At 33.7% G+C, this 20,639-nt stretch overlaps 1 protein-coding gene across 1 annotated transcript in view; it reads right to left on the bottom strand.

Moving 5' to 3' along the window:
- The window catches only part of LOC145288141 (uncharacterized), a 111,924-nt gene extending 94,049 nt beyond the window's left edge, over positions 1-17,875 (bottom strand). Inside the window, exon 1 of the mRNA XM_080136201.1 lies at positions 17,756-17,875. Coding sequence (XP_079992327.1) covers positions 17,756-17,875 — 120 coding nt within the window. The remainder of the gene's footprint in view (positions 1-17,755) is intronic.
- Positions 17,876-20,639: the final 2,764 nt, after the last annotated feature.

Here is a 20,639-nt window from a genome sequence, read left to right as displayed (position 1 = left end):
TCTAAAATTTCAAGAGTTTAGGTCCATAATTGGCGAAAGTGTTTAGTAGAGTTTTCAAAGCTCAAGTCGTTGTACTTTAACCACTTGACAGCCAAATTTCTGGCCAAAAACCAATTAAAAAGATTTTTCCAAATCTCAATACCTCTTATGTCAAATCTCGAATCTGTAGACTAACAATTGACAGAGTAGTTTTCTTGGGAAATGTACACACACACACACACACACACACACACACACACACACACACACACACACACACACACACACACACACACACAATTTCACTTTTATACATATAATAGGTAGATTAATTCACTATTAACATCAAACCCAAAATTATTTGCTATTAATTTACTATTAATCTCAATTCCATACTTATTTTATTTTATTTTTTTTTACATAGGCATCACCACTTATCAAGGCCAAGAGGCCACTCAATCTCAAACCCCAAATTATTTGCCATTAATTTACTATTTTCTCAACTCCAAACTAATAATTCACTATTAATCTCAAACCCCAAATTATTTGCTATTAATTTACTATTAATCTCAATTCCATACTTATTTACTAATAATTCACTATTAATCTCAAACCCAAAATTATTTGCTATTGATTTACTATTAATCTCAATTCCATACTTATTTACTAATAATTCACTATTAATCTCAAACCCAAAATTATTTGCTATTAATTTACTATTAATCTCAATTCCATACTTATTTACTAATAATTCACTATTAATCTCAAACCCAAAATTATTTGCTATTGATTTACTATTAATCTCAATTCCATACTTATTTACTAATAATTCACTATTAATCTCAAACCCAAAATTATTTGCTATTAATTTACTATTAATCTCAATTCCATACTTATTTACTAATAATTCACTATTAATCTCAAACCCAAAATTATTTGCTATTAATTTACTATTAATCTCAATTCCATACTTATTTACTAATAATTCACTATTAATCTCAAACCCAAAATTATTTGCTATTAATTTACTATTAATCTCAATTCCATACTTATTTACTAATAATTCACTATTAATCTCAAACCCAAAATTATTTGCTATTAATTTACTATTACACTCAACAATAACCTTATTTACTACTTGCATTTCTGCTCGGCTTTGCTCGGGCCCTTTGTACTGTTCATAACTTGCCCTATGTGTGAATGCCTTTTTATGTAAAATTTCAAATGTTTAGACCAAAAATTGTCTGAGTAATTTGTTAGAAACTGCAGAGGTAAATTTTTTTAACTTTGACTCCTATATTGACCCTTAACATTTATTGTTTTTGTTTCAAATCAAAATAAAATGTTTGACCCATGTCCAAGTAACCTACATTTAAAATTTCAAGTATTTAAACCCAAAATTGGCAAAGGAGTTTGATAGAGTTCAGCACCATGCAAAACTGCTAAATAGACATAGACAGAAAATTTTGGACAGATATGGTAAAATAATTCCAAAAATGGAGTGCTTTTATTAGCACTAAAAGAGCCCCTGGGGCACACCCAAGAGATATCATGAAGTATAGACAAACAAAATTATATAGAAATCAGTTAGTTACAGAAAGTTTTATAAAAATCCAAGGCATCAATTTTTTTTATAAGCACAAAAGTGTCAATTTTAGCCTTTTTAATTCGAAAGGCACACCAGGGGGGAGTGCAAACGGAGTTTTTCCCGGAAAATCCGTTCTGTTACATTTTTACTCATATCATGTTTAATGTTTGTGCAAAATTAAAAAAAATTCCAAGCGGTAGTTTTTGAGAAAAGTGTGGACAGATGAACGGACAAGGGTGAATTTATAGGTGCATGTTCCTTTTGTCGGGGGACCAAAAACAAATTCATAGAAGTATAGATATACAGATATAAATATATAGATAGGTAGATTGATAGATATATACATTACATTCTGTTTCTCGTTTAGTTCGATAGCCTTTCTTTGCACTTGAGTACCCATCAAATTATACTCAGCAATCCACATTATCAATCATTGCTCCTTAAAAATGTAAATCCGATTTTTGCAATAAAATATCTAAGTGTACAGTTATGTATACAAAACATTGCAACATAAAAGGCCAAAATACTTTGATCATTTGTATAGTAAAAAGGTTCTTACTTACTAAGTGATTGATTGCACAAATGGCTTGAAGCCGTTCTAATCTTCGCTAACATTTTTCCTTTCATTCTTCTAATAATCTTTTTACAGAACATAAACCAGAAGGTAATGTAATTAGAAACTTCTTTTCGTCTTCTTCAATAAAATGTTTTGCCTAGATTGTTAATATACATACCTTGTGATTTTAGTAAGCGTTTCATATAATCTGCGGATCATTTTCTAATCATTTATGCTTTCCATCTGTGGGATACGTTACAACAGGATTGCTTCCCTGTGAGCCATAACATGTTCATCTTCAAATCCAATATCAATAAATATTTGTCATAAACCAAACTCACAATTAATCAAATTTTATTTATTCTATTCATCAGTTTCACTCCTCTCATAATTCTTCATCATTCAACTGACAATTTATCCATCTCATTAATCCTTTTCCTCGAGTGGCTATTGACCCTGATAAATACTGACTCATTAGTAAATAATAAAAAAATAAATAAGTAAATGATTTCCAGCTTAGGAATAGATGGAAATATTCTCGCAATTAAATCCTTTCTCTCTGATAAGCTTATAAGAGTAGTTATTGATGGGCAGAAATCAGAAGCTCACAGTATTAATGCTGGCATCCCTCAGGGTTCCTCCTGGGTCCAACTCTCTTCTTGATCTTCATCAACGATTCTTCTCAACTTTTTTCCTGATCTTTATCAATGATCTTCCAAATCACATTCTTAGATCATTCATAGTAATTTATGCTGACAACACCACAATCTATGGCAGCAATTCAAAGGCCAACAATGACCAAGACCTTTCTGATTCTCTCTCTTCTGATCTTGAGCACGTGGCGCAATGGGGAAAAAGGTGGCTGGTTAAATTTAATGCATCTAAAACAAAGCTTCTCTCTTTTCATCATAATCGCTCTGACCTCCATCTGGCTCCAATTGAAATGAATGATTCTCGTCTTGAGTAAGCACCATATTTTGACAAGCTTCTGTGACAGACCTTCATTCCTGATCTGAAATAGAACACATACATCAAATCTGTTGGCAAATGGTTGGATCATTCTACAATTCTTTATGTGTATAAGAGCCAAGTACATCCTAAAATGGAATACTATTGCCACACCTGGGCAAGGGCTGCTCAGCACCCTATCTTGCCTTGATAGAGTTCCAAACTGACTTTGAAACTTAGTAGGTGATGACCTTTTCTCTTCCCTGCAACCTCTTTCCCATAGAAGAAACATTGCAAGCCTGTCTCTGCTCTCATTATTTTCATGTCAAATTCTCGTCTGAGCTCCAATTCATGGTCCTCCCTTGCCAAACTTTCACAAGAAAAACTCTCAATTAACTACAATTACTATTAACAATTTTTCTCACTCGAAATCTAAACGCAGATTCCATGAACAAAACTTCTTTCCTAGAACTGCCCACATGTGGAACACATGCTTTCCGGCCAATTACAATGTGGTCGTCTTCAAGTTCAATGTAAACAAGTTCTTGTAGAGCCGTCCCTTTAAATAATCAAATTCTATCCAATTTACACCATTAACGATTACTAAACTACCACTTTGCATTCATTAATCCTTATCCTCGAGTGGCATTTGGGCCTTGATAAAGGGTAACTCCCTTGTAAAAAAAAATGTCTCTCTGTTTGCTTGTTGTAGACAAAGAGACTATTTGTTGGATTTCAACCAAACCTGGCATACTTGACCAAGGAAATATAATTTTGACCTATGTCTTCAGTAAAGGCCATGAAAGGGCAAAGATAAGGTCAAAGGATATGGGCTTCCAATTAAAAACTTTCATTAGAGAACTGTTAAGGTTAGAGTTATAAAGTTCTTCAGCCCTGAAAAATTACAATGAAAAACACACCTCCAAAATATTAATCAATTAAAAACGCAAGCCATGCCCCTGAAATTCATTTAATAAAACAGAATTATGTTTTTCATACACCCCCCACCCTACACGGAAATATTGAGAAACAAAAAACGTTTAAAATCGTGTTCATATGTCACTGCTTTCAACTACATCTGCGATACATCAAAATCACCTTGTGCATTCAAAATCACTTTTAGTACTCAAAATACAGGGTGGAACGATAAAAGTGTCGCCCTAAAGAAATCAATATTACAGCTTTATTTTAAAACTTATTGAAAAAAATCAATTCGGTAACTTGATTATGTAGCAGAGCTGACATCTATTCAATGTAGCTGCCTTCAGTCTCAATCGCTGCCTCGATACAGATCCAGAACTGGGAGCATACCTGGTGGATGGCAGCGATCAGGCTAGCTTTGGTGTTGTGAGAGGTCATGTTGGTGATTTTCTCGACGTATGACCAAACGAAGTAGTCCAGTAAGTTCAGGTCCGGGGAGGATGCGGGGGGGGGGGCATTGAGAGAAGGTTACAAATTCGTAGCTCTCCTTCTGAAGCCAAACCTCGATCTCTGGACTTGTGAGCTGGTGTCATCCTGCTGCCACACCTCAGGTCTGCCAGCGGCCAACTGATTGCACCAGGGGATCACCACTCTCTTCAGCACATCCAGATACACCTTAGTGTTGCCTTTCAAGCCGACTTCGAAAATATGAGGTGGCATGATATGGCTTTCACTTGGAACTGCATCAAAGACCATAACCGTGGCTGGAAACATTGTTGAGCTGTGCCCTCAAGCGATGAACTGTCCGGATTTGCATTTTGAAGGTGTTGGCAATTATCCTGTTGTCATAACTTGGATCAGTAGAGAGCATGAGTTGTACAGTGGCGCATCTCCGATCTCATTTTTTTGAACATTGTGTCACTTTCAGACATGATAGAAGGCTCCTATCGCTCTTGGGATTCGTACACAACTGGCCAACTAGTAGATGATTTACAACAAAAAATGAAAACCAGTTTTCATCAAACGGAAATGGAATCCTGTCGTCTTTTCTAGGGCAACAATTTTATCATTCCACCTTGTAAAAGCTACTTGTTTTAAGCTGATGCCTGTGTGCAGAGGCCAGAATTTTTAGCAGTCAATCAGTTGAGCCCCTCCTCCTAAATTCACCCAGTGAGTCAAGCAGAGCTGTTAAAAAGTGACGAACAGATGTACCACTATGCTGCTGCTATTTCCTTTTAAAGCAAAATATCACCAAACCCTTTTCTAACCCAGACACTTTACACTGTAAACTCATCATATGTTTTCTCGGGTTTGTATTACTGTACACATAGATTCAGAAAAAGTTGTCAAAAGACAAATATATAACAAATAAATGTTATCAAAGGAAAGATAAATTACTTTTCTACCAAACTGGATATATTTTTTGTGTTTTTATTCAATGTAACATGTTTATTCAGCTTGAAAAACGTGCATTGTTTACCGATGTATTGGAAAATTCAAAATGGCGCCCGACTCTCTCTTTAACACGGTAAGTTTGGGAAAAGGTGTTATAAATAATAAACTAGGCAAAATACTATTAAAAAAAACACCGAATATATGTCAAGTTATGTCACGGTAACATATATTGAGCGAATTTCTAACAGTATTTTGTCTAGTTTATTATTTATAACAGTTTTTCCCGAACTTACCGTGTTAAAGAGAGAGTCGGGCGCCATTTTGAATTTTTCAATACATCGGTAAACACTGTACGCTTTTCGAGCTGAATAAACATGTTAAATTGAATAAAAACACGAAAATTATATCCAGTTTGGTAGAAAAGTAACTTATCTTGCCTTTGATAACATTTATTTGTTATTTGTTTTTTGACAACTTTTTCGAATCTATGTGTACAGTAATACAAACCCGTTTTCTCTTTGCAAAATATAATTAGATCACACAGAGATTTCTTTGTCATTTCACATAGTCACATACAAATAATCCTTACCGTTGAAGAGGCATTTTATTAAAAAAAAAAAAAAAAAATACGGAAGAGACTTTCATTCAGTAAGTTTATAAAGGTCCACGTGTCAGTAATTAATAAATTGCTTATTGCTTATACAACCCTTTTTGAGTACTGGATTTTTATTTCTAACCGTGTTGGTGTCTGCCAGTTTCGCTTATGTGTTTAATGTTTAACAAGAGGATAGTAGAAAACGAACATCAGGTTTACTTTCCACAAGTTTCATCACTTTCGCTTCCTTTATTTTGTCCTCACATTCCATGAGCGATATTTCTGACAAAGGTGGAAGAATTGCTGTTTTTTTTTTTTTAAAGTTAGATTCTAAAACTTATCATTTGCTAGTTTGTTTGTTTTTTTTTAATCCTTGAAGTGGTAGTTTTTAGCTCCTTACATCAAGTGGCTTCATGCATTGCCTTGTCTGGAGCGATTTCCATAAAATAAAAAAAATGTACATCCACATGTTTGATGAGATCGGCGTGATTATTTCTTTAGTCAAATTCCTACTTAAACGACTATGGCTCTAAATGAACTGAATGCGAACTTGCCTACATACAGGGTGTCCCAAAAGAAACTGACGGATTTTAAATTTGATTGACTTCCTCAATATTTAAGTTATGCTTACCAATTTTCATATGTAGGTAGATAAACCTCTCCGTGATGTTTGGAGATATAGTGAGATATTATAGTCTACTAATTCTAATTTTATTTACACAACTTAATCTAGGATATGTTTTTCACAAGGTCTAATTTTAATTATGAAAAATGATATTACTCAAATGTCCACCATTTTCATTTTCGCACCCGTGTGCTCTCTATAGGGCATTGTCCAGCACATCACTTAATGTTTCAGGGCTTATGGCCTTAATTTCCTCCTCTATATTGTTTTTAAGAGCATTTATTGTGGTTGGTTTTATTGCATTGGGAGTAGGGCAATTTCTTGTGTTAAAGTTTCGTCGAAATTCTCTTTGAGTTTCTGATATTGACTCATTCAACCGAAAATACGACTCTATAATAAATATCGACTCCTCGGTAGTGTAACGACTCATAATAACCTTGAAAGGATTACTCTAGATGATATGAAAAAATAAAAGAAAAATATAAAAAATTAAGAAAGTTATGAATTTTTTTTTTTAACCATCAGCTTCTTTTGGGACACCCTGTACAACCCTACAAACGTACAAACCTGGTTTTCCCCACGTATATGCGATATTTAATATGAAAAAAACAAAAACAAAAAAAAAAACAAAACAAAAACAAAAAAAAATAGCATTACAGAATTCAAGATATGCACATGAAATAGAGAAACAGATGTAGCAACAGAAATCGTTGATCTTCTGGATCATGGATAATAACACTTTAGCTGAGAGTTCATCATTCAGACTCCACAGCCTAACATTCACAAGAAACATGAATTGGAACAAATACAAAGAAAACATTGCAAAGGCTGCTGCAAAGAAAGGTGGGATCCCTCTACCATGCTAGAAAACTATTTACACTTGCCAGTATCCTATATCTTTACAAAGTCACCATTTGTCCATGCACGGAGTATTCTTGCCACATCTGTGCTGATGTATCAACCATTAGTTTCGTCTTATTAGACAGGGTTAAAAATAAAGAGTCTCCAATCTAATAGGTCTCGCACTGTGAAGCAAGATCCAACCCCTGTCCCATCATCGCTTCCCCAATGTACTAACATGCAAAAAATTAAATGTAATGTGAACAGACATCTCACTGTTCAACTCTCTACTTAGAGTGTCCCTGTGGGCATGGCCGCTAATTCGCAGTAGATTCTTACATCTCAGTGGCAATGTGCCTTTGTTGGGGTGGGTATGAGTAAAATGAAAAAAAATTTTTTTTTTCAAACATATGATGCTCTAAAAGATGCAATAATAAGGCGTACTGGAAAATCAGATGAAAGACAACTCCTTGATTTCTTGAACAATTTAAATTTAGATGACATACCCTATATACCAAATTTCAAGTCCGTAGATCAAAAAGTCGTTGAGTATATAGGTTAAGAAGTGTCCTCACACACATTCTCACTTTGATAGATATACAGATAGATATATCGATGACACAGATTGGATGGATGCATATTATGACTGGAATGCTGACCAGTGATGGCAAAAATATATTCTAGTTGAATAGATCAACAGGAAAAATATTTTGCTTCACTAAACATTAAATGATAGATTTTTAATATAATTGAAAAAAAAAATGAATAACGGAACAAGTTTTTCTTTTGAATAAATATGAATATTGAGAAGTGATACACGAATTACCATTAGCGTATAAAGCGATGCTCTTTGTGTAAACAAATCGAGCTTAGGTGGTTTGGACAATGTCAAAACATCGTTATTCACGACTCGCACATCAGCCGCTGATAGCGTAATGGTTAGGAGCCTTGACTGTCGTTAAGGCAGTCAGGTTTCGATCCTGGCTTCTTGACGTAGTTGCCTGTCTAGCTGCACTGGTGAGCTGTGAAACAGTGAAACAGTACTGTATGTGGATGACTATATATATATATATATATATATATATATATATATATATATATATATATATATATTCTGAAGCATATGTACACAAGCCAATAACGATGACATTTTAATAGCGCATAGCCACTCAAACCATGTTGATCCCGACCAGATGCCAAAGAAGATCTAAGCAAAGCGATGCAGCATATCTTTAATCGATTTGACGATGTTGAGAAAATATTCTTAGACAATGGCTCATGTTATTTTGTCAGCAGAACGCATGCAATGCCACAGCTGCATAGAAATTCAAAAGGACGGCATTGTTATCGTTATTACTGTAGTGAAATGGACTGCTTGAAAAAAAATACAGTAAAAAATATCCTTTAAAAATGTAACGATGTGTTAGATGGAAATCATATTTATTTCTATGTTTATAAAGAGACAACGTTTTTGTACCTTGTAATTTTCTTCCCTCGTCAAGAGACATTGAAGCAAGACTTATCTATCCTTGCAGGGGAAAAACATTATTATTGGATGTAGGTTCCAAGATGAACTCTATCGACCCACGGTCTAATAGTACGTATTATGTCTAGCCACACAAATCAAATTTACTAGCACCATAGTTTAATCCTCCGTTGCATTATGTTTTAAATAAATCATTTTAAATTTCCTAAGAATCGTTATCCTGTGTTTATTTCTACATTATTTTGTTTTAAACACTGTCAGTTTTTACTGATATCCGATGGTCTCTGGCGAGCAGCCAGGTAGACAAAAGACAGTGTTTTTCGTCATTGGCTGTGAAAAGCACGTAAGACAGTATAGAAAAAAAAATATAGGTATATTTTATAACCGTTAACATTACAACAATTACGATTATTAATACATTTCACTACGTTGGGTGTACGTGGATTACTATCATCAGAAATGCCTGTGGAGAGAAAATTAAGGCGCAATCTTCCAGGGCAAGTCACAAAAGGCAAAATGAATGTTGACCTCAATGAAAGACTTTTATAATGAATACAAGACTCGTATAACAAAGAGATTCAGTTTGAATACGAGATCTTACGTTAAAAAGATGGAGGTAAGACTAGGACTATAAGAACTGATTAGCACCACGCTCATTTATAGTGTTGCCAACCTCTGGTGCACTATACGATGGAATTGTAAGAATTTTCTATAAATATGCAAGCATGAAATATCGTAAACCACTACAACACAAAAAGACAGAGAAATACCAGCATTGGATAGTAAAGTTATCCGTGGTGGAAAACAGAATTCAGAGATGCAACAAGACTTAGCAGGACAACTAGTGATGGGACGATTCTAATATTTTTCCCAATTCCAATACAATTACCAATTCCGATTCCGATTCTTTATAAATCTCTAAATGTTGAACTATAAAGTTGTTATTTTGTCACGATTACCATAAAAACGCATCTTAAATGTGCCTATATTTTCTCAAACGTAAAAACACACTTGTAATACGGGTATCCAGAGATTTTAGTCTTACTGGGAGTTTAAAGCGATAAATATTTATTATTTTATTAGTACTATCAGCGGTGGAAGATTTTTCTCAATCCAAAATCAAATAAAAAAAAGATAATTTTAGGAATCGGTTTTGGCATTGGAAAATTCCTGGTCACGGCACCAAATTATATTTATGTTGCATAAGGGGGTTCATTGAGAGAGAGTCTTAGAGAGAGATGCTTAGAAAGAGTCCTAGAGAGATTTATTAAGAGGGATGTTGAAGACTCAGAGAGAGATAGATGTTGTTGTAAGAGAGACTTAGAGAGATTGTTCATATTATTACGATTCCTATATTTAAATGTTCATTCCTTAGATGTGTAGAAGAAGAAAGCTCTTTGAGCGAGGAGACAGTGTTCACTGTTCGGACATTGTGTAGACATGATGATGTTGAGACGTGTATGTAAAGACATTTTATAGCACAAATATATAATACAATTTCACTTTACCTTTTTGTAAGAATCGCAAGACAAGACGAGCTTTACAAAACACATGATGGTTTATTTCGTCACACGACCGGCCGTGATTCCATCATCAAGAATTCAAAGTCTCACATTTTAGTTTCAAAGTGACGTCTCGCTTCCTAGACGACTGACTCTCTCTGAGTTTTCTCACTGACTGTCTCTTCTAACTAAAGTTTTTCTCTATCCCTAGAACTTTCTATTTTCCCTGACGTCATACACATGTTAAAACATGTGCCTTCTTTCACGTGTTCTGGACATACGTGTCCAAAACTTTTCCTATACTCAGTAACCTATTTTTCCAATATGTTAATAACATTATCTTATAAGCTGCATTCTTTCAATTTAAAATTTCATAACAAACTTAACAGCTCACATTCTTTTCTTGAATATTTTATCTATATTCTAAACAAACGTTTGTTTTACATTTTTAAATTCTCACCCGTAATCTATTTCTAAACCTAAATTACGAGGTTCGAATTCCGTCTGTTGCTATTTCATTTTCATTTTAACTAAATTCTCTATTTTTATACTTATATGAAAAGGGGACAGCCCTTATCATGTAACAATAGAATCAAATTTTTTTGATTCCGATACCGATTCCGATACACCAAAAAGCTCTGATTTTTCCGATTCCTGATTCCGATTAAGCGTCCCAACCCTAATGACAACAATGACAATTTGCTTTGAAAGTACTACCATTACAAAAAAAATGAACTCATCAGAAGAAAATTGAGCTATTATTTAGGTTAGATCCGTTAAAAAAATTGAAGCTGTATATTTAATCGTCAGTTATAAGATATTACAAGTCTTCAGTGATGTGACACAAGACATAGAAACGAGGTATTGCTGTCTTCTATTCAAGAAAAGCATCCGGTTCAAACGTGTAAAAACACAGCTAATAAAAGCATATATTGAACACTAAATGCATTCTTTTAATTCCTAACTTCAAGATTGTCCTAATATATCACAGGCTTTATTCAATTTATACTTTTAGGATTAGTGATTTTTTTTTTTTATCATTTTGTGCATCCAAATTAATTTCCTCTGACTTAATATTATTTTTTAATATTTATTTAAATAACAAAGCACATTGAATATAATGATTTTATGTAAGTTATCTTGAAATCGTGCCGAGCTGCATGTTTTATCACACACACACACACACACACACACACACACACACACACACACACACATATATATATATATATATATATATATATATATATATATATATATATATATATATATATATATATATATACCGCTCCCCATGTGGGGGTACAAAATTGGTTAAAGGGAAAATTATTTCCAACTCGCATTTAGGTAAAAATGCACTTTCGTAAATAATTGAATTCATTCAAAACATATTGCAAAAACAAAAACAAATAACATTTAAATAAATCGCAATATATCCTAACAGTCGGCGAGATGGACCAACGGATAAATAGGTCAGGCTCATTACCGTGGGGTCCCGATTTCGAATCACGCTAGATTCAGCCATTCTGATGAGTCGTAGACGACGAAACACGTGTCAGTGGATAATTATATTTTAGAAAATAATATATATATATACCGCTCCCCATGTGGGGGTACCAAATTGGTTAAAGAAAAAATTATTCCCAACTCGCATTTAGGTAAAAATGCACTTTCGTAAATAATTGAATTCATTCAAAACACATCGCAAAAACAAAAACAAATAACATTTTTATATATATATATATATATATATATATATATATATATATATATATATATATATATATATATACACACACACACACATTTATGTGATACGTTTATGATAAGAGGGTTTTGTAATAGTAATAGGCAGTTATAATTTTACTCCAGAGATATAAAGGATATTTGATTAGTTCAGACGTGTAAAAACAATTCATACATATTGTCGCACCCTTGAGGGGCCGATAATAATTAAAACAAGGTGGTGGTATATTTACAAGAGTGTATTTACAGAAATACAGAATAGTATATTACAGAAAGTCTACGTCCGACACTGTCGTTTTGACTGTTATGACGTTAGCATCTTTATTATCATTGCAGACAGGTTTAGTATGTTTTAAGAGAGCAATAACAATATTTTTATACACTGCTGATCAAAAATTTAAAACCATTTAAAAAGAAAACCTTTTTTTAAGGCTAGATTTTAAACCCTTCCGACTTAAGGTTACTAATATTACAATCTAAAAGGTTATGGAAACAAAAAGGTACATTCCAAACATTTTATTTAAAAATTTGCATTTTTATTAAATGATCAAAATTATTAGACCAAGAGTATAAATTGTAAGATTTATGGTAATTCTAAGCTTTTTAGTTCAGTTAAAGATTAGCAATCACTGTGTAAAGGTGTTACCATACCTAAAGCAAGAAAACTAACTGAAGTTGAGCGCTCTCGAATTCTAGGATTCCATAAGCAAGGTTTGTCACAGCGAGCGACAGCAGCTAAGGTAAATCGCAGTAAAACTGTTATTTGCAACTTTCTAAAGAACACTGAGAATTATGGAAAAGCAAAATCCTTTGGTAGCCCCCCCCCCCAAGAATCAGACGGGTTGTTATGGATGACAGCAGACTTTCTTCTAGTCAAATTAAGGCGGTTAAAGATGCTGATTGCAGTCCAATAACCATCAGACCACACTTACAACAGAAAAGCATGAACTTCGTAAAGCCATCTTCAAAAACTGGAGCAGGATCCTCCGCACCTTAATGGAAACCAATATTTCTAACATGCCCTAAAGAATTTTTGAAGTCATCAAAAGCAGCGGAGGTAGAACTCATTATTAAGTTTAATTGTTAAATGTTTTCATACACTTTTCATGCACTTTTTGTACAATTTGATAGAATTAAACAAATTCCTCGATTGCTTCCACATCACAAAGTGAACCACTTGATATTTGGTTGTGAATACCAAACCTAGGACGTTGAAAAATCGAAGAAAGTCCTGTTTTCTGATGAGAAGAAATTCAATGGTCCTGATGGCTTCCAGCAATATTGGCATGACAAAAACATGCCCCTTGAAATTTTTTTCACATGTCAGTGGTGGAGGGTCCGTAATGATATGGGGTGCCTTTTCTTACAGAGGGACGATGGAGTTCCAGGTGGTGCAGGGTCGTCAGACAGCAGCTGGTTATGTTAGCATGCTACAAAAAGCATCTTTGATGATGGAGAGTCATCGTTTGTGTGGAGACGGATGGTTATTCCGACAGGACAATGCTGTGATCCACACTGCAAGACGGACCTTAAGCTTTTTACAACAAAATGGAGCCCATCTCTTGGGACATCCTGCATGCTCACCGGGCTTGATCCCAATTGAAAATGTTTGGGGATGGATGACAAGAGAGGTTTATCGAAATAGCAAACAATATTCAACAAAAAATGAACTTCGTGAAGCCATCTTCAGAAACTGGAGCAGGATCCCCCACAGCTTAATGGAAACCAATATTTCTAGCATGCCCTGAAGAATTTTTGAAGTCATCAAAAACAGTGTAGGTACAACTCATTATTAAGTTTGATTGTTAAATGTTTTCATACACTTTTCATACACTTTTTTGTACAATTTAATAAAATTTTTGTCTCTGGTCTTATAATTTGGATCATGTGTAAAAAGCCTAATTTAATAAAAATGTAAATTTTAAAAATAAATCTTTAGAATGTAGCCTTTTGTTTCCCATAACCTTTTAGATTGTAGTATTGGTAACCCCTAAAATCGGAAGAGTTTAAAATCTATGCTTAAAAAATGTTTTTTTTAAAAAGATTTTTAAGTGGTCTTAAATTTTTGATCGGCAGTGTATAAATATTTATCAACATTACCTCCCTCATATATATATATATATATATATATATATATATATATATATATATATATATATATATATATATATATATATATATATAAAATACCAATTTTAGCAAAGAACAGTGTATATACCTACATTGGAAACTGGTTTGTTTTGGTATTTTTAATATTTGTCTGATATTTTGCGATGTGGTTTGTATGATTGGAATTCCTAGTTTGTTTAGTGTGTTGCAAATTATTGTATTATTGGTGTGTGTCAGTAAAAGAAGATGTCTGTTCATGAGAGAAATTTCTGTTGCATATGATTTTTGTTTATTTATTTTGGAAAATATTTGTGGAGCTTTTCGCTTAGCATTGTTATATGGAATATGTGGGATATTGCAAGGTTTTCAAAGTATTTGTGAGGTATTTGAATTCTTCCTCCAGATATTCTGGACTGCAAATTCTGAATGCACGTAGGAGTAAACTATCATACCTGTTTTTTATTTTGTTATCCTAGTGTGAGTAGAAATGTCTGTAATTATTTGTGTGTGTAGTTTTGCAGTGAACTTTGAAATATAGTTTATTATTGGATTTTATAATAGGTATGTCTAGAAAAGGTAATGAGTGAGAAAGATGAAACGTTGATGAATACATAACTCGGTTTGTTCCTTTTTTATTTCTCTATTTCATCGGAATACTATTTGCATTGTTCTCATCATATATATATATATATATATATATATATATATATATATATTTATATATATATGTGTGTGTGTGTGTGTGTGTGTATATATATATGTGTGTGTATATATATATAAGTGACCATTTCTCTGTGCGTGCGGAATGGTCTCTACTAAACTACTCTGTCAATTTTTTGTTAACAAGCTTGAAACGTGATATATAGGTGATTTAGACCTGTGGAATAAATTCGATTTAGTTTTAGTCGGTAAAAATAGTTACTAAGCGGTTAAAAATGGAAGAATTGGAACTTGGAAGGCATAAATCGACTTTAAGTTCTCCTCTATGTATACGGAAATATACTTGGATACTTTTTAAAGTTTTAATATTCATCTGTCATTAGTTCAGATAGTAATGAATAATGCTGGGCGCCAAACGTTTCAGTTTTGATTCTAGCTGATGGCACCCAAGTCATTTTTTTTTCTAACTTTGAAATCACCATTTTATATTGGGTACAATATAATGATCAATAGAGAGTTTACTATATAATAATAAATACGAAATCTGCATAAACTAAAATATCATATTCAAGTGTATTTTACGACCGAGTAATGCAAGGTGCTGTACTAGTATATATATATATATATATATATATATATATATATATATATATATATATATATATATATATGAAATTCAAAATGGCGTAATGAAAGAAAATTATAAGATATTTGCAACTTCTATTCGAATTTTCAGATTTTTAATCATGTCCAAATGTATTTTATTTCCTTTTGGTGGATTGATTGTTGCTATTTCTTTTGATGAGTTAAGGGCAAAATATATTCACTGATTGATATAATAATTAAGTGATTGATTTTGTGCTATGAAACAGATACTGCCAAGAATTGTAAATGACAACTGAATTAAAGGAATAAATTGTAAGATGATCAACATCATATAATTTGGAATATAGACTTTTGCCATTTATTCATTTTATATATATATATATATATATATATATATATATATATATATTGTAGAATAATCAAAAGAACTGTAGTAGTCAGTAACACACAGCAACAACAATAACAATAATAATAATAATAATAATAATAATAATAATAATAGCAGCAACACTTACGAAGGGTCCAGCTTATGCACAAGACAGACACCAGATTGAGCTGGACTGAGGGCTTGTATTTATGTACAAGCATATCCAATCAGGTGATTCAGCCAATCACAATCCAAGGAATATACTGGCCCATGTGTGCACAATGGAATCTCCCATTGTGCCATAAATAGTTCTCCTCTTAGTCTTTGCCAAGTTATCCACAACTTGAACGCTGACCGAAAGTCCACTACACAATCCAATACTAAATGTACTAATAAGCTCCCTCCTTCTTGAGTTGAGCACTTTGTAAATATATTTTCACCTGACGCGTATTTAAGCGATTAAGCGAAGCCCACTGTTTGTAACTAAACTGACAGTTTGAGCACTTTGCGACGGGCAAATGCTAATTTAATAGGCATTTGAGAAGAAATATTTATGGGCACTGATTCTTGGTCCGATGGTTAGAGCTGCTGACTGTCAACACGATGGTTGTAGGTTCGATCCACGGCTGGGAAAAGGTGTATGTCTAGCCGCACTGATGAGATGTGATACAAGGAAACAGTACTGTATGTGGATGACTATATATATATATATATATACATCGTTGTGGGGATTCACCCATGCACTAAAGATTAACTCTAACTGTAGAGATAGACCAAGAGGTACGACTCTCGGGATGCACAGTGTACTTTCGTAGTCTGCCATCTTGATGGGACATTACTACGGCGATTACACTTTGTATATGCTGGTTTTTTGTTTTAATATTTTTTAGCTTTTCTAACTCATCTCCGTGTCTGTGTTTTCCTTAATGACCCGTACAGTGTCACAACACACACACACACACACACACACACACACACACACACACACATATAGGGTAGAGCACTATCTTAAGCGTTTTCATCTGCTTATTACTTGGCATAACACAAAGCCCTTTGTTTGTAAATAAACAAACAAAAAAAAATCGAGCTCTATAAAAAAAAAAAACGGAGGGTCCAATATTTATATAAATAGACATTTAAGGAGGTCGTTTGCGGGCATCAGTTTCATCGGCCAGAGTGTAGAACTGCTCTCAACTTGGATGCTTGTAGATTTGGACTCTGGTTCGAGATGGATGCTAGTGAATACAGTGGAACAGTCTGTTTGTGGGTGATTACTTATATATATATATATATTCCAGACTTTTTCATATGGGCCCTTTTATTGATAGTACACAGATGAAACTCTAGCTCTAGTCCCCTTCAAATTAATCTCTTCTGGCTTCCATTCACTTGATGTACTGTTCTAACAACTTCTGGAAGGCCCCATGGAAGTTCTCTTGTCGGAGCGTATCACTGACCCTCGTCACAGCCTCTTTCATTTCCTCAATTGTCTCATGACAGCCTCTAAGGTTTTCCTTGAGCTTGGGGAATAACCAAAAATCACAGGGACAAGATCTGGACTATAGTGAGGGTGAGGAACTGTCTTGATGCCCATCTTTGTCAAATAGTCTGTGACAAAGATCGAGTTGTGGACTGGTCCATTGTCCTGGTGGAAAGGCTACTGACCTGATTTGAAGAATGCTGGCCTCTTCCAACGGAATCTCTTAAAACCTCAACATAGTATTCCTTGTTGTCTGTCCAGTGGGAACCCAATGCATGTAGATCATGTCCATGCTGTTAAAAAAAAAAAAAGGAACCATCATAAGTTTCTGGGTGGATTTGCTCTGTCGGACCATCTTGGATCTGGGAAAGCCAGCATGCTTCCACTGGAAATTCTGGATCATAGTAGAAGATCCAGCTTTCATCACAAGAGCATCAAGAACTATAGGATCTGAATTGATCAGTTCGACCATTTTGTCAGGATAACGTCTTTCTTTCTGATCTCCTCTGAACAACCTTGGGACAAACTTCGCACAAATCTTCAGTCACTTGCGAATAATTGTGTGTACAGTTCCTACACTGACATCAAACTGTGCACTTATTGTCTCTATAGACGCACGACGGTCCTTATCCATGAAATTCTTTATTTGGCCAATCAAATTTGGTGTTCTGACTTTCTTACTCCTCCCAAACCTCTCATAATCCCTCAGAAATTCCCTACATTCCTTGAATCTCTTACACCACTCAAAAACTGATGCTCGATTCATGCAAGATCGTTCAAAAGCAGTGTGAAGCATTTCATACGTTTCGGTGGCATTTTTTCCAAGTTTAAAACATAATTTTATTGCATATCGTTTTGTTTTTAGTTCAGATTGCATTTTCAAAAATTTACCAGCTGTGACAATTAGGCTTTAGTAGGGTGTATTCCAATTTCTGCTGTAGCTATTCATTTGATCCTGAAATCATAAAGATTGGTCAGTCATCTAATAAGATGTATAGTAATAACCTACTGAATTTTCAAGAGTATATGACAATTGTAAATGCCTGTGCAAAAACGTCTAGAAACTTATTGGAGACGCCTTGTACATATATATATATATATATATATATATATATATATATATATATATATATATATATATATATATACTCGGGTTTTTTTATATTCAAAAGTAATGGACTAATGAATTCAACGAGGTTGTTAGATAGTGCTCAATAAAAAGAGCTGATAATACTTGTTTATTGTTATATACACATGCTCACATCCCGCTGCTACAAATAGCCACTTGTTTCAATCAAACAACAGATATCATCAGGCAGCGACTTGACTATTCAAAAGTTCAATGAATAACCTATATATATATATATATATATATATATATATATATATATATATATATATATATATATACATATATATATAAGTCTATAAAGAGATAAAATGAAGGTATAAAAACTATATAGCCATATATATAGATTTATTCATTTATTTAATAAGGGTATACATCAATTGGGGGTTTGGATAAAAAGAAACTCTTTATACCATGGTATTTCGAAGTCTAATGCTTCTCATCAGTAGAGTAAAGAAGATACTAGGTAACATAATGGGAATGCGACATCTAGTGAAAGTTTCATTAGGAATGAAATAAATTATTGAGGTTGTTTGGAAGAACTATATTTATCTTTGTGATAAAGGAGGAGTATAGTTTGTAATATATAATGTGAGTAGGAGTATAGCATGTCTATCATAGCGGGTCTCTCTTTATTGACTCCTATATAAACTCCAAAACAATTTATTGAGTTTTATATTATCCCGATAATCTCTTCTTACAGAATTGATTTTATTCTCTTATATATATATATATATATATATATATATATATATATATATATATAGATATATATAGATATATATATAGATATATATATATATATATGTAGTCATCGGCATACAGTCCTGTTTCGTTGTATCATAACTCATCAGTGCCGCTAGACCAGACCATCTCTCAAGCCAAGGATTGAACCTAGAACCGTCGTGTTGATAGTCGGCAGTTCTCCTACTTGACCACGGAAGCAATGCCCGCAAATAACCTGTCCAAATGTCTATTTAAACAAATATCCGTCCACCACTTTTACAGTGCTCAAACCGCCTGTTTGTAACCAAACAAACAGTGAGTTTTGCATTTTTTCAGCCAATTAAGTAGCGGGTGAGATTATTTACGACAGTGCTCTACCCAATGAGAGGGCTTAATATATATATATATATATATATATATATATATATATATATATATATATATATATATATATATATATATTAGGTTGTCCGGAAAATAATGGCCATTTCGGGAAGTCTGTTTTGAAATTGGATTTTATCATAGGATTTTTATTGTATTTCAGGTAAACATCAACATGATTATTGATTTATGTGTGCTCTTTAATAATTTCTTACTTTTTTCTTTCAGAAAACGTTTTATGAGCGAATGAGCCCATAATTTGGAATATGAGAAAAGAAGACTTACGATTACTTTTCCTGCATGAGTTTAAGCTTGGTAACAATGCTTCTCAAACAACTGCAAATATCAATAGGGCATGGGGAGAAGGCATCACAAGTGATAGAACAGTACGAAGGTGGTTTCAGAAATTTCGTAGTGGTGATGAGAGCCTTAAAGATGAAGAAGATAGAGGACGGCCATCTAATCTTGACAATGAAAATTTGAGAGCCATTGTTGAGCAAAACCCACGGCAAAGTGTCAGGGAAATGTCTCGGGAACTTGGTGTCAGCAGTTCAACAGTGTCGAACCATCTGAAGCAAATTGGCAAGGTGAAAAAGCTCGACAAATGGGTCCCACATGAGCTCAATGAAAATCAACAAGCTCGACGTTTTGAAGTGTGTTCGATGCTCTTTTTGCGAAACATTAATGATCCATTTCTTGACCGAATAGTCACCTGTGACGAAAAGTGGATCCTTTATGATAATCAGAAACGATCAGGTCAATGGCTTGATTGTGATGAACCACCCAAACATTTTCCAAAGCCAAAGTTTCACCAACAGAAGAGTATGCTGACTGTTTGGTGGTGTGCAATTGGTGTTATTCATTACAGCTTTCTGGATGCTAATCAGAGAATCACGGCAGAGGTTTACTGCAATCAACTCGAACAAATGCATCATCATTTACAAAAATTGAGACCTGCATTAGTGAATAGGCGTGGTCCAATCCTGCTCCACGATAATGC

The sequence above is a fragment of the Euprymna scolopes genome, chromosome 11 (assembly GCF_053919585.1).
Source record: "Euprymna scolopes isolate OS-2025 chromosome 11, ASM5391958v1, whole genome shotgun sequence".
Classification (NCBI taxonomy): Eukaryota; Metazoa; Mollusca; class Cephalopoda; order Sepiida; family Sepiolidae; genus Euprymna; species Euprymna scolopes.
This window is presented reverse-complemented; position numbering and strand designations above follow the sequence as displayed.